The sequence below is a fragment of the Sorex araneus genome, chromosome 5, assembly GCF_027595985.1.
Source record: "Sorex araneus isolate mSorAra2 chromosome 5, mSorAra2.pri, whole genome shotgun sequence".
Taxonomy (NCBI): Eukaryota; Metazoa; Chordata; class Mammalia; order Eulipotyphla; family Soricidae; genus Sorex; species Sorex araneus.
This window is the reverse complement of record NC_073306.1, coordinates 179,183,501-179,199,465: the sequence shown is the minus strand read 5'-3', so window position 1 is coordinate 179,199,465 and position 15,965 is coordinate 179,183,501. Positions and strand designations below refer to the sequence as shown.

The following is a 15,965-nucleotide window of genomic DNA, read 5'->3' as shown; positions in this document are numbered from 1 at the left end:
CAGTGTCCCTGGCTCTGTGCTCTGAAATCACTCCTAAGAGGGCTCAGTGAACCATGCAATGCCAAGAACTGAACCTGAATCAGCTGAGTGCAAGGCAAGAGCCTCACCTGGCAAAAGCCATGCAACCATTGTAATTGCTATGGGTCTTTGTTCCCTCTTCTATAAAAAACAGGAATCTGCGTGGCTTTGAATAGACATAATAACTGATGAAAGTAAACCTTGACAAATACTAACCTAGTATTTTTCTCTAAATCGGGCACTTGTCTTTCCTTATTACTGAACCAGTAATTCCTACGCGTTTCTGAAATCTAAACTTTCAACTAAACCTATGCTTCTTGATCTTAGAAGTGATCTATGATGAGCATTCCTTCCTTTAACTGGAAAAAGGTGAGAAAGTAACATGTAATCACAAGCTCTACAATGCTCTGGAGGGTGGGGGGGCTCCTAAGGGAGGGGGTACCCCAGGGAAGGGGGTTCCCAGGCAGTGCTCAGGGAATCCCAGAGCCACTCCCGGGAATACTCGGCCAGTCTCGGCCTGCGGTTCAGTGCTAGGTGCAGAGGTCCTGCAGCGCTGAGGACAGAAAGGGGCCCAGGGCATGCAACAGCCTGTGCTCTCTCCAGCACGCGCCTGCTCTGGTTTTCTTGAGCTTTTTAAGTTACTCGCATTTTCCAAATGAAAAGGAGTCAAAAACTGGCAAAAGCCGTGAGAATGAAAATATATCTGAACCCTCTTGATATTTATAAATCAATGCCAGCATCCACAGTAACACAGCCACAGCAAATAAGCATATTTAAAAGTGATTGGCAGAGTAAAATAAGGCAAAAGAAGTGGTTCCTGAGATGAAAATAACAGCAGCCTTGCAAAGTTAGGTTCATGCAGACCAGCAAGTAAGAACCAGAGCTTCACCACTTAAAAGAGCTTGAAAAAGAAAGATTTAAAGGAAAATAAAAAGCAACAACTATTATACCAATGACAGTACTTGACACAAATCGTAATGATATATACAAATATATAAACTTGTTAAATTTGTACATTATATATAAAAGCATAAGTAAGAAAGAGTAAATACACATTAAAAAATCCACATACATTCTTCTATAACAAAGATAAATGTTTACACTTTTTAAAAAAAACAGGTAACTACTTCGACTTCACAGTGGGTAACTTTAACAAACCATTTTAGATATATTTCTAAAATAACTATTCATTATTGTACTTAATAGTTCACAAATGTATTTTCGTAAATAGCATTCTCTCTCTTTTTTTTTTTGACCACCCTTGACAGTGCTCAGGGATCACTCCTGGGAGGGCCTGGAGAATTGATCTGGGTTAGTCATGTGTGAAGCAAGTACCCTGCCCAGTGTACTATCTCTCCAGCCCCTGAACAGTGTGATTCTAAAATAAAAATTCAATAGTAAACATTTTTATAGTTCAACAACTATAAAAATATGTAACTTTTGGAAAAGGATGGCATAGCGGGGGGGGGGGGGCAAGGGGGCCCCATTATAAAACAGGGGATGGTATCTTCCCTTCTGCTGTTCATTATTCAAATACTGAAATGCACCACTACAATGGTTCAGAAAAACTACATGTTTTTCACTAAAAGGTAATTTTTAAAACGAGGAACTCATGATATTTTCCTATATATTTTCCTTTATTATCAGTTTCTGGGGAAAGGAAAAGGCAAGCATCCTACCACTCTATTGCTGCTCTGATCTCAGTATTTGGCAACTTTGGAAGCCTAATACAAATTCTAGCTTGAGTTACCTGTGCATAGGTTATAAAAGTGTAGCTTATAATATCAAAGTTTTATTATTTAATCTTAATAATATAAAAAGAATCTTCCTGTTGCATTTAACATTGAGGATTGCTTTTTATCTCAGACAAGTATACCACGGGGGCAGGAGTACACTCAGTAATAGGATATTCTCAAGTGCCAAATGTTTCTAATTTGCTAGCTTAATAATATGAAGCCTAACTCTCACATCTCAGGCATAACATGTAAGTTCAAATTCTATCTTTAATTTTTAAAGTACTGTAATATTCTATTTTCTGCAGCATTTGAGTACCATAAGAGTACACTTAAGTACAGCCAAAACAACATAGGATACTAAATTTAAAATGTCAATTTAGTATGAAAAATGTTTTTGCATAGTCACCTGAATATATAAATAAGGTATATGAATCTCTAGGCAATAATGCCTTAAATTCTGGAGTTTACCTTGAAAAAAAGAACTCATATCTCTAGAAGAATTTTATGTCACAGTAGTAAATAATGAAGTTGACAAAGGTCTCTATGTAGACTGAAAGCTTCCCAGCAGGACTAACATCTATGAACCCTAACTTGCACCTATGATATATGACCATCCCTGTATCACTGTATCACTGTCATCCTGGTTTGTTCAAGCGGGAACCAGTAACAACTCCATTGTGAGACTTGTTACTGTTTTTGGCATATCGAATATGCCACGAGTAGCTCACCAGGCTCTGCCAGGTGGGCTCGATACTCTCTGTAGCTTGCCGGTAGCTTGCAGGGCTCTCCGAGAGGGATGAAGGAATCAAACTCGTGCAAGGCAAATGCCCTACCTGCTGTGCTATCTCTCCAGCCCAAAGAAATGTTAATTGCTCAAAGTTTCAATTTCCTAATTTATATGTTAATAAACTGTTATTTCATTGAATTGTTCTAGGGGTTAAGTAATATGCATGTGGGTAGTGTACCATGTGAGTTTCTTATATGCAATTAGAGAGTAAAATAAGAAAATTTTTATCAATGTGCACAATGCACACAAGACATTTTAGCTCCCTCGTATTTTTTTCCTAGTTGAGCCACCAATTAAAAGTAGCTTAACACTGAGTCAGGGAAACACAAGGGCGCCAAAGAGGAGCACAAGTGAATTATGAAAGAACTGAGTTATTTTCCAGGTTTTAGCACTCCATAATACTTCAAGTTCCTATGACTTCTCCTTCATAGCTTTGAGGCGATGAAGGGTCATCATGATGATCACTTCAATTACCAAAGTGACTCAGACCACAGGACTGACAGGAGCACCAAGAAGGTCAAAGAAATAAGTTGACAGTTTGTTCAAAACTGGTTTGACCACATGCTACTGTCTATCAGGTTACTAAGTAATAATACGGGGAAAGTAGTCTACTTAAAAAAAAAAAAAAAACACTGCTCATCTACTTCCAGAGCACTTCTCGGCTTTGGTTCCTTTTCCTTACACGCCCTTACTGGGAGACTCTCTTGGGTCTGTCTTACACTGTACATCCTCCCCAACTCAACATTCGCCGCACTTCCTTTCCATCAAGTTACCGCCAGCCTTTTTTCATGGAGTTCTATATCAACTGAAGTACTCATTCATGAAATTTAATATACATGCCTCTAACGGTTAATATTTTCACAGGATATTTGTTTTTACTGATGTTCTAGGTAGAAAGTTGGGCTTTAGCTCTGTCCTAGAACTTTTCTCAAAACAAAAAACTAAAAAACCAAAAAAAAAAACAAAAACAAATCCTGTCACCTGCAGCATAGGAGAATGTAAAACTTTCCTGTAATATATGTATTAGATATGTAGACTTTGCTAATTTAAAATTCTGCAAAGTTTGGTGTCATACAGTAAGTACTGATGAACTGACTTTCTCATAGAGACAAATTTTAAATTTTACTACAATTTCAATTATCTATCACAACCAATAATCACAATTTACTATGCCTAATATTGTTATTCAGCACAAAATTAATCATTTACCATATGTAATTGATATATGAAAGACACTTACTGGCTGAAGCCTGAGGTTGCATACGAGGTATTCCTCCATTTGGCACTTGAAAATTTGAGTCACTTCTGCTGCTTTTTACTGAGTCAACTTGTGTATTAGATGTTCGAGACAGGTTTGGAAGACTACGTCTTAGTTTTTCTATAATAATAATTTTAATTTTAAATAAACCAAACCATTCTTTCAGATGAAGAAAAAACTTCAAATATTAGTATTCAAAATCAACTTTTACAATTCAAGCATTCACCATGTTCAGCAGCGCTAACAGGAAGTATTAATCTTAAAAATAAGCAACTCAAGTCAGTCTACAAATGGGTAGAAGAGAACCTCTAGAAATAACCATAAACTTTTAAAAAAAGTATGTATACATACATAAACTACTTCAGAGTAAAAACAATGCAAACAAAGCTAACTAACATAATTAAAAAAATTAAGTTCATTTTCTCTTTCATTTTGTATTGATTCACTACTAGTAAAATGGTAAGTTCTTGATTTGCTTATATCTGCAATACAAAACCTTGATACTTCCCACTGAAATATGAAAACTGTACTCAGAAACCTCTGATATATGTAAGTAAGCTCTGTTTTACCTTCATTTTTGACACTGCTTGTCTGCAGGTCTGTGGGGTGGCCCTGGAGAGAAAGGCGCGGCTGCTGCAAGCGGCTAATCATGGGCTGTGGGGACACTCGACTGTACTCAATTCCCCGAGCAGGAGATCGAGAACGAGGTGAATTTCTGGGTGACTGCTTGGGTGACGGTCGAGGTGAATTGCGTGGTGATGGTGAGAACCTGTTAACAGCAGGGTATACCGCGTGATGCATATTGTCATCTTCATCGTCTAAACTTTGCGCATCAAGTTCCTGATCACTAAAAGTACCCCGTCTCGTAGAATTACAAGAGGAACCAGAACTGCGCCGAGACGTGGTTGCTGCGTATTCTTGCCGGAGACCTGAAATCATAAATTTGTTGCTTTATTTTTTTAGTATATTTGAAAAAGTTTAAAAGCAAAAGATTAGTACTGCAAAATTCAAATAAAGGAAAACTCTCTTTTCACTTGTATCATTGTAGACATTCTCCCATATAAAGACACACAAAGTAAAATTAAAAGGCTATTTTTATATTGAATGGATTCTACAAAACTTTGTCCTTGTATCTAAAACTTGTACTTTGGGCTGGAGCAATAGCACAGCAGGTAGGGCGTTTGCCTTGCACGCGGCTGACCCGGGTTCGATTCCCAGCATCCCATATGGTCCCCTGAGCACCGCCAGGGGTAATTCCTGACTGCAGAGCCAGGGGTAACCCCTGTGCATCACCAGGTGTGATCCAAAAGGCAAAAAAAAATAAATAAATAAAAAATAAAATAAAACTTGTACTTTGAGGTATGTCTGTAAATTACAAGTATTTTACTCCCAAAATATGCATCCGAATTTTAGATTAACGTTACAGGAATACTGAGGGTAAACAGTTATCGTTCAACCAGTGAAAAGAACACATCAAAGTATAAAGAGGCTCTCTGAATACTGAATGTATAAACAGAAATGTGAAGGTGATAAAAAGCCAGGAGCAGTGCAGTCCAAACTCCACTCTCTCCATCCCTGCCCCCATGTCCTAAATTCTAGGACTTTAAGAACCTTCAAAAGATAATCCTATGTTATCTCGTTATTTCCAAAAATACCCAATAACGACCTTGGGAGTCCTTTGACCAGCATAAAAACTTCTAGAACAAACAAATATTGATATAAATTCATTGAGCAAATAAATTAAATTCAAAGAAAGTATATAATTCAGGTAACAAAGTGAGCTGATCTGCTAATTACTGGTTGTGTACTCCAAATAACTTTATGGAGTAGTAAACTTTTAAGTTACATATTTGTGTATGTACAATGATTTTCCAAAGTAGTGCCTGAAAATCATGTCCAGTCTGTGTAAAACTACAGACTCCCAAGGTCCATCTAGACCTTCAGCTGGGTTTAACCTGTTGCCCAAAGCCACTGGCAAATCAGTGTCGCACAATCAGCACTAACATGACCTAACCCAACAGTGCTGTTTTAGGATAGACAGCCCAGAGCTGGACGCAGGCACTCCCCTCCATGGGAGCAGATGCTAAGGAATGAGCACCACAATCACTGCAGAACCATGTTTCCCTCATGAGAATCAACACGCTTAACCAGGCAATACTCTAGTTCTATAATTCTACACTTAGTTTTACCCCAAAAATTGGAGAAGCAATATTGAAAAAAGGGAAAATTAGCCCTTCTTCTTAAAGGGAGCTGGCTTTTTCATAGTGGTAGCACACACATTTTAACATTTTCAGAAAAAGAAATATCTAGGGGTGACTTAGGATTATTAAAAAATATCTAGGGGTGACAGGATTATTAAAGTTAGGTCAAAAGACCTACTATTTTTCACCTGCTATTTTATTTATGAGATAATGAGTAATGAAAGCAATAATAGCTGGTTGAGTCTCTAATAAAATACTGCGGTCTAAAAAAGTCAGGGTTCAAAGAAATGTTAAGAAAGTTTAGTTTCAAAGAAATATGAGAAAGACATTGTTTGGCATCATTCTTAATTCTCCTTTCATAGCCATGACAATATGTAGTCTCTCACTAACCACAGTACAAGTTTCACTAAGCAGTAATATAAATACCAAAGAAAAGGGCACGTGATATTGTTTCAAGGGCTAAAGATTTATGATGCAAGCACCAAACCTTTCTTCTGAAGAGATGCTCTAAGAAATGAACTATCAGATTAAGAACTATCCCGCAGTTTCTTAGTAAATGTTAATAGCTTTCTTAATAAGCGCTGAAGTTAAAAGGCCTATTACATAGAAAACTGAAAGTCTTTTAGCTCAATTATAGCGATGCTTCATTACCCTCAGCCAATTACTAAGACTCTGAAATGTGTATTTCAAGGATTTTTTTTTACTATAAAGGTTAAAGGTCAGAGTGGTAGCTCACTTTACAATTAAGCCCACGGCCTCCTATGATAAAATGTACAGCAAGAATCATACTATCACCATTGTCTTATATTCAGATAAAAACCAGGGTATCCATGAGCCTATAAAACAGTACAGTAATTTTTTTTTTTTCTTTTTGGGTCACACCCGGTGATGCATAGGGGTTACTCCTGGTTCTACACTCAGGAATTACTCCTGGCGGTGCTCAGGAGACCAAATGGGATACTGGGATTCAAACCCGGGTCGGCCGTGTGCAAGGCAAACTCCCTACCCGCACTACAGTAATTTTTGTCTAGTGGATGTCAGGGACATCATTTTCACTGGCTTCTCAAAATCGCATGTGACTTTAAAAGTTCCAAGGGGTTCCCCAAGTCAGGACTGAACCGTGGGAAGGTGGGGAGGACTGCTGACCATCCTGGCATGGCTCTGCCCGGGTATGGTGGGTCACTGAAAACTGAAAGGAAGGGCAGGCGGGCAGCAGGGGCTCTGGACTGAACTCAGGAGCCCCACTTTGCTCCCCAGGTCAGGAGTGCACCCTGCCCGAGAGGAGGGGAGGTTTGCTAGCCATCTGTTGGGCTCTGCCCAGTTTTAGTCCCCAAAAGCTAGAAGGCCTTTCAGTTTTATGTAGCAGATATGGGTTCAATCCCCATCAGAACAAAAAAAAAAAAAGAGAGAGAGAGAAAAGGAAAAAACAAAACAAAAATCCTGGTGGTCAATTATAGAAATAGTTTCAACAAAGAAAGGTTAAGTCAACAAACAATTAGAGTAATACTACACTGGTGAGTTCCACTGCAAAGCAGCAGAGTGTGATGACAGAAGCAGAGGCAGGAAATAACCCTTAACCTGCTTTTCTTTGCTCCTCGTGCAACATACTACATCAGCAGGCCCTGAAAAAAGTTAATACAAACAAATCCCTATGTCGAATGTGCTTCTCCTCCAACTACATCATAATCCCATAATACTGAGACATATTTAGTACCACAATCAAACTAAGCAGTAATGAAATATCTCGAGTTTAATAATTAAAATACTCACTTTCTTCCTGCATCCGAGCCAGAATCTGTACATCAGTTACATCATTTAGCTTGTAATTGGATCCAATTGAATCTTCGTCTAATTCCGAAGCACTTAACTCACTGTCTATAGAGGATTGAGGACTCAGTGGAGGATTTCTATCTGATGAATTTTTCAAATTACCTTAAAATAGAAAAAGATCCAAAGTTTGGTGAAACCAAAATTGAATAAACATCTATTATAATTAAAAAATTAAGTGTCTGAATTCAGTTGATTAGAATCAGATCTTTTCTGCTTGTTAAAAGTCCCAAATACTAAAATAAAAACCTGATCTTATTAAGGGGAAAAAAAAGAGGATGGTAAAGACTCCTTCAATTATTATGGTGTAAATAAAAATTTTTTTCATTTTTTATTCTCATATGGAAACAGTTAAGCTTTCAAAGTAATGACTAGCTAGTAAAATGACAAAGTAATGACTAGCTAGTAAAACAAAAACAAGCAAACAAAAAAACCATGCTACCTGGAGAGAGAAACAGCACAGAAGTTAGGAAGCTTGCCTATCCATCCAACCCAAGGTTCACCCTACACCATAGACAGTCTCCCACATCCCTACAAGGAGTGACTCCTGAGCACAGTCGCAGAGCCATTGAGTGTCCTCTCCCCCTGACCACGAGTGAAGTGGCCAAAGGGTCAGATGAAGACCATGCTTTGCACGAGGAAGACTAGGTTAGATCCCTGGGACTGCCAGGTCCCCCAAGAACTACAACAACCCTGACCACCACAGTGCAATCTGCTGGGCTAGGAACAGGGCGTGGGTACCACCAAGTGTGGCCCCACCCACTCCAAATAGGAAAAACAATGATGATAACAATAATAATACATGTGAGGTAGAGGATTTCAATTTTTATAAGATAGCAAATGAAAGTGCTCTACAGGTAAAAAAATTCCTCAAAAATGAACAAATCTAGCACATTAGACATTTCATTATAATATCATACTTGAAATAAGTAGCAACTAATTATATGCAAAGGAAAGTGCAGGGTCAATGAAGACATAAACTAGGGAAGAGGCAAATTAAAAATCTGAGTTGATTGACAAGTAATTTCTAAGGAAATGATAATAATAAGCCATAATAAGAGCAGTAAGAGTAAATTTACTGAATAAGTGAAAAGCAGAAAAACTACAGAACAACAGTCTTAGTGGTAGAATCTGAGCACAATAATCTTCCTCAACTGACAGCAATTTATTCTTTCCATATCAGGCAGGGCTCCCAGAACCCTTTCAGTATATTCTTTTACTTTGGGAAGGGACATGCGTCTCCATGAAGTGCTCAGAGGAAATCAGGATCACTCGTGGCAATCTTTGGCCACTAAGTCCCATGGTCTGATGCTAGCCAGGGTTGCTGCTGCAGCTCTACAGTGTAGGGGCCACCAGAACCACTCTCGGGTCCACACAGAGTCATACTTGGAGGCCACCAAGGCCACTAGACAGTGCTGGGGAGCTACATGGGTCACACCAGGCAGTACTGAGGGCCAATACCACAGCAGCGATACTTAGGGGCTACCAGGGCTACACCGGGGAGTGGTCGAGGGTCACTGTATTCTTAGAAAGCATTACACTATTCTTTATATCAATGATACTAAAATTTCTATTTAAAATAAGCATTTTTTTTAAAACTTTAATAGGTTTTAAAAGGTTTTAAAACCCAAGCAAGCTAGTTAATAAAGCTTTGGTCAAAATGAGTTATAAGAAGGAGCTTTTGACCCCACTGAATAGAGTCAGATTTAAAGTACACACTTAAGTAAACTTCACAGAGTTATTCTAACTTACCTTTAATAGCTCTTACGTCTGGACATTACCTGGGCAAAGTAGTCCCTATGTACTATTTTTCTTTATTTAAATGTTCCAGAAATAAAATGAATCTGAGGGCTGGAGAAATATGACAGTGGGTAAAGTGCTTGCCCTGCACGCAGCCAACCTGGGTTCCATGTCCAGCATGCCACATGTTCCTCCAGGAGTCATCCCTGAGCAGAGTTCGGAGGACGCCTGGGGCATGGCTAGGGATGTCCCCCAGCCCCCAAAACAAAACAAACTGAATTCCTGAAGAATGTTATTTCTAAGGTAGGGCAGTAAATGAAAACCCATTCGTAAACCACCCCATTCACTTCCCCCTTACCTGAATTTCCAGGAAGGATAAGCTGCTTGACTATGGGAGGTCTCACCGGAGTGGAGGATGGAGAATTGAAACCACTGCTATATGGACTACTTGCATTTGGACTGTAAGGGCTTGTGTAACTCATGGAGTTGAAAGGATTATTATACAAATTCTGCCTCTTGAGAGCTGCATTAATGAGAAAAGGAAAAGCAAGTTCAGCAACCGAGAAAGAAGAATTTATCATAAAACATTCCCATTAGGAAACTTACTGTTAACATCTCAAATTAAATACAACACATTCTGGGTTGGTTTTTGTTTTGGTGCCATACCCAGTGGTGCTCAGGGCTTACTCCTGCACTCAGGGATCACTTCTGGTGGTGCTCTGGGGACCATATGGGACACTGGGAATCGAATCTGGTACTGCATGCAAGGAAAGCCCCCAACCTGTTGTACTATCTCTCTGGGCCCCACTGTTATAGCACAGGGGTAAATGCATTAAAAACCCCAACCCAGGGCCAGTACATGGCTCAGCAGCAGGGCAGCTGCAGTGCAAGTGTGAGGCCTTAGGTTTGACCCCCCCCCCCAATTTTTCTTACACATTAAACTGTACTATAATAAAACACTAGTCATACTAAACCAAATTATCACAGGAAAATATCACAGAAAACGTTATCTCCTCAGAGTCAGGCTGAGCACATGCTTTACATGCAAGAGATCTGTGTTCCATCCCTGGTATCATGAAGTCCAGCACAGAGGGGGCTGTCCCTGGGCACATAGCTGGGAATAACCCCAAAGCTTGGCCAGGTGTGGCACAGGAAAGCAAACAAGTGAATTTTTTTATTGGCCTCTAAATTAATTTACTTACACGTAAATGGAAAATCTATTCCAACCTTATTAACTAGCCTTAAGAAAATGATTAGTGGGGTCCAGAAAGAGAGTACAGTGGTCAGGATGTTTGCCTGGCATGCAGCCAGCCTGGCACCCTACATGGTCCTGAGCTCCCGTAGGAGTGATTTCTGAGAGCAGAGCCAGTGATTTCTGAGCACTGACAGGTGTGGCTCCGAACCAAACAAAATAGCCCCACAAACTACTGGGCCAAAGAGAGTTCAACAGGCAAGCATATACTTAGGAGGGAAGCGGCCAGGCTCGATTCCGGGCATCACATGGTCCCCTAAGAACTCTGGGGAGTGACCCCTGGGCAGAGCTGGGAATAGCTCTCAGCACTGCTGAATGTGGCCCCATAAGCCCATATATAGATATCCCCCCCTCATTTTGGTAACCCTGCTAAAGTACACCTTACGGCCATGGAGGTAATATAGCAGTAGAACACTTGCTAGCATGCGTGAGGTGTCAAACCCCCCACCCCAAAAAATAACAACAACAACAAAAAATAACTCTATGAAATAATGAACTTTTTTTAACGTATAGTGCCTGGGTTCAAACTCAGGACCTCACATATGCAAGGATGCTCTACAATGGACTATATCTCCCAGTCCTAATAACAAACTTTTTAAATAACCTTTTCCAAAGTCTAGACATTAAAAACAAAAAAACAAAAAACAGAAAAGCAAAATTGACTGTTTAGGCTAGGTGAAGGTAAAAACATGTAATTCTCTTTCCCCAAGGAAAAAAGTACCCTCCCAAGAAAAATACTTTTGCCAAAAAAACCACACAAAACTGTAAAATATAAGTATTTATATAATTACAGAAACAGTACAAAAGGAAACCTATCAAGTACAAATATATACAAGAAAAATTAACATGTAAAACAGTATTTCACTTTATATTCTAAAATTCACATCAATTGGTATTAATTCACAAAACACTATGTAGAGCACAGACAAACAAAACACAGGGCTTTCCTCAGGAGATTTACAGAAATGGAGTGCAGCAGAAACAAGGATTTCAAGGTAAAATGGAGCACTATCAAAATGCAAATGGGTGTGGAAAGAATTAGAAAGAACAACTTGTTACAATGGAGAGAAAAGGCGTGAGGATTTGGGAAGGAGGGAGTCACTGGAACAACCCTGAAAGAATGCGTGGAAATTTGCTGAGTGCTCAAGTGGGTAAAGCCGCGCTTCCCTCTGTGTTTGTAATACGAACAAAAGCAGGCTCCTGAAAACGCAATCTGCGCAGGGAACAGGCGCGAGTTTTCTAGAAAGGCAAGGCATGGGAGAACACAGGGCGAAGCAGCGGGGGCAGCTCACAGTTCGCAGCACGGAGCTGAGTGAGGCCAGCAGTGATTTTTGGGCAACAAGGGTATGACGCAGTCAGTTAAGAGAAAACAAAGCAAACAAACAAGCCCGGAGGGAATTCTGATGTTGACCAGCGAGATTAGACCGGACTCAGCAGTACAGGGGACAGTGAAGGGGTGAGGAGGTACAGAGAACAGCACAGCCAGGAGGTGCCTGCCTGGGTTTGATTCCTAGCATAGCATAAGGTCTCCTAAGCCCTGCCGGTGATCCCTGTGTACACAGAGCCAGGAGCAAGCCCTAAGGGCTGCAGGGTGTGTCCCCAAATCCAGGCCAAATGAAAGGCAGGGTGGGCGGAGTGAGAGGACTGAAGTTTTTGGGTTGTCTATGGGCACAGAGATCATTTGGGGAGGAGAAATATATCCTCTGTTTAGTGGTTAGGGTAGCAAGTTGAACAGTGTCGTTTTATACATATTCAATGTTACATATAGTATTTTGTACAAATTTAACATGTAATAAATATGTAACATGATCTCGAAATAGCAACCTTGGCAGGAATGTGGAATTTCTTCCTATTGCTCTACTTTTTGATCTCCTTTGGAGCTTATGCTCTTAAGTCTGGCTATTTAATAACCAGCAGCATTTCAAGCCCTCAACCTTTCCCTTGGGCTGAGGCATCTGGGCCACCCCAGACTAAGTTTATTGTTTTATTTCCCAGATCTTTTCATCTCCGCTACCATCCTTTTCCCCAACACACAGTACAAAGGCATCTTCACTGATGCCCTCAAAAGCATCAACATTCACCCTTGCACTCCCCAATCTATTTTCCGTAGTACAGCTGAGTAAGATCCGTAGTACAGCTGGAGCAACAGCACAGCGGGTAGGGTGTTTGCCTTGCACGCGGCCGACCCGGGTTCGATTCCCAGCATCCAATATGGTCCCCTGAGCACCGCCAGAAGTGATTCCTGAGTACAGAGCCAGGAGCAACCCCTGTGCATCACTGGGTGTGACCCAAAAAGAAAAAAAAAAAGAAAAAGAAGAAAGGCTAAAAAGTCTTCACCAGGTCTCTAGGCAGCCTGACTGTTTCAGCTCTTTCTCCTGTATCTCCCCTCTCTCCCCTCCTTACTCTTCTCCAGTTCCCCTGACTCATTCCAGTTCCTCAGGGAGGCTAAGTTCCCTCCAGAAGGTCTCTGCAGAAACTGTCCTCTCTTTTCCACTCACCCAATTCCCTCTTCAGTCCATGTATTTTTTTTTTTAAGTCCATACAAATTTTGATCCCAGGCACCACAAGCATGGCCAGGTTCGATCCCTGAGCACAGAGCCAGGAGTAAGCGCTGAGACAACAGGGAGTGGCCCCCAAGCAAAGCAAAGATGGACAGACGGGGATTACCAGAATGGGAAGGTAAAGAACAGAAGTTTAGTATGGGATGATTAGAACGTTCTGGAGACGGACAGAAAAGAGGGGAAGATTACACAGAGGGGAAGAAGTGATGCGAATGTACTTAACGCCACTGAATGTTTATTTTTAAATGATTGAAGTAAGAAAATTTATGCAATGCGAATTTTTACCACAAGTAACTCTTAAAAAGGGGAGGGGTGATAGAAGAAGAACAACCTTCAAGTTAAGACTGAAAAGAAAAATAGCAGGAAAAATTTTAAAAGGACAAAAAATATAATGGACTGCAAAACAACACAAGAAAAGGAGTGGTGGGACGCTTCAAAGACGCTGAGGGCCCTGGAGCAGCGAAGACTCTGTGAGCGAGCGTCCAGCAGAGACGCTCCTGGGGAGCTAGAGAACTCCGTCTGAAAAACAATCCCCCAAGGGGCAGGACGGAGCCCAAGGGACTGGCACACATGCCTTAGGGTTTCCAAGTTCGGTTCCCAGCACCAAGCGTGATTTTTCACTATCTGGCCCCCATGACCCAAAGCATGGTTACCTGGAGCGACCCCAGCTCCTGGCACTGCTGGGGAAGCCCTCTTTCAAATAGCCCCTCAGGGTCTTTTGGGGGATAGCCCTGGGTGTGGTGGATCCTAGACAAATACAGAGGTGGCAAGCTATACCTCGACAATTCAACAATTTTGTAAACCAGTAATAGATCAATTAACAGTGAAGAAGGGGTTGGAGAAACAGTACAGATGCAGTGTGTCTGTCTAACACCTGGCCGACCTGGGTTCCATCCCCAGAGCCTCCTCCCCCACCCCCAGTGATCCCTAAGCACAGAGCCAGGAATAACTCTTGAATACCATCGGGTATTGCCCAAAGCCACCCCCCAAAAATAAAATTTAAAAATGGTGGGACAAAATCTCCAGGCTCACCCAGAGTCAGGAATGGGCCATCTTCTCCCATCTCCCTGTGCTTCTGGTAGCCTGGTAGTCACACCCACATACTGCCTCTGGTGCCAAATAAACTCATTAATGGCCATGATCCAGAGACTCAGAAATAAATCTCTTGGAAGACAGCAACGGAAGAGCAGCATCCCGTAGATATGCCACTGGACCCCAAAGTCATCATCCAATTAAAAAAAATTAGATTAACCTCAGGTCTATCACCATATTTAAAATTTTAGAATTCCTGGAGCATATGGCCACATTTGCAGCTGCGTGACCACTGATACACCAAGATAAGGACTTAATGGCTCCAGGATGAACTACAACAATCTTCTTCATACACTTTCCTCTAAGGAAAGTTTTTTGGATCATTTTTAGCAGATTATTCATTACAAGCAATACAAAATATTTAGGTCCTGCTTTGGGGGCAAGACTTGGGGGTCAGGGTGGAAACGCTTGAAATATGGTGGTGGGAAGATGTAATTAATGGTGGTACGACTGGTGTTGGAATAGTCAATGTAATAAAGTACTGAACAACTTTATAAAAATTTTAAAAAATGAAATAGTGGGGAAAAATTCTTCCTTCCAACTGGGAAAGTGGAGTGGGTTAGAAATACAAGGTTCATATTAACTTGGAACGTTGTTTTCTTTTAAACATACATTACACTTAGCGCTCTAGCTATTGTTTTATGTATATAACTATAAAATCTAAACATGGTAATTAAACAAATTCAGTACTGAATTACATATTGGTTCAAGAATACAGCTTCTCTTACACGTTCCTACAATCTTTAATGCTGTTGTTATATAATTAAGCAAAAAGTCACTAACTCAAAATACTTTTTCCTTTTCCTTTTTAATTTATTATTATTATTTTTAAAGCAGCATCAGGGATTCAAGCCAAAACCTCACACATGCGAAACAAGAGCTACATTCCTCGTCCTTGAAAGAGAAAATTTAATTGTTGTGGTGGCCACACCCACCAGTGTTTAGTGGTATGAGACAAAACCCAGAGCTACTTAAATTACTTAGACCTCAAATTACTATTTTTGAGATATAATGGGTTGATTTTGTAAGAGTGAAAGAGGGAAAATTTGCCTTCAAGAGGGAACATATACCTCCCCAAAGTGGAAATAAACAAGCAAAGACACAAGCAAGCGAGAAATGTATTCACGGGAGAACATGAATTTGAAGAGCAGGCCTTTCAGGATGTTTTAAATCAGGGGTTGGTAAACTATAGTCTGTGAGTCTAACCCACACCCCTCCAAAAAAAGTTTAATTTTTTTTAAAGTTTAAATCGAGTTTTTTTTTAAGTTTTTTTTTTTAAATTTAAGTTTTTAAAGTTTAATTGGAACACATTTATACATTTTCATTAAGAATTATCTATGGCTGCCAGCATCAAATAAGAAGAAAGCTGGGGAACTTCAAAGACTATATGATGCACGAAGTCTGAATTATTTACTATTTGGCCCTTTACAGGAAAGTCTGCTAAACCCTATTTTATGAGGAAAGTCTGCTAAACCCTATTTTATATATTTACC

General features: G+C 40.3%; 1 protein-coding gene across 3 annotated transcripts in view; it reads right to left on the bottom strand.

Annotated features, from left to right (window-relative positions):
• SLAIN2 (SLAIN motif family member 2) overlaps positions 1-15,965 on the bottom strand; it is a 61,176-nt gene that overhangs the window by 21,402 nt on the left and 23,809 nt on the right. For 2 of the 3 annotated variants that reach the window (XM_055140052.1, XM_004607992.2), the window contains exons 3-6: positions 9,926-10,090; positions 7,771-7,932; positions 4,369-4,728; positions 3,782-3,919 (exon numbers count right to left, since the gene is read on the bottom strand). In XM_055140052.1, coding sequence (XP_054996027.1) covers positions 3,782-3,919; positions 4,369-4,728; positions 7,771-7,932; positions 9,926-10,090 — 825 coding nt within the window. The remainder of the gene's footprint in view (positions 1-3,781; positions 3,920-4,368; positions 4,729-7,770; positions 7,933-9,925; positions 10,091-15,965) is intronic. The other variant, XM_055140053.1, reaches the window with a different exon arrangement.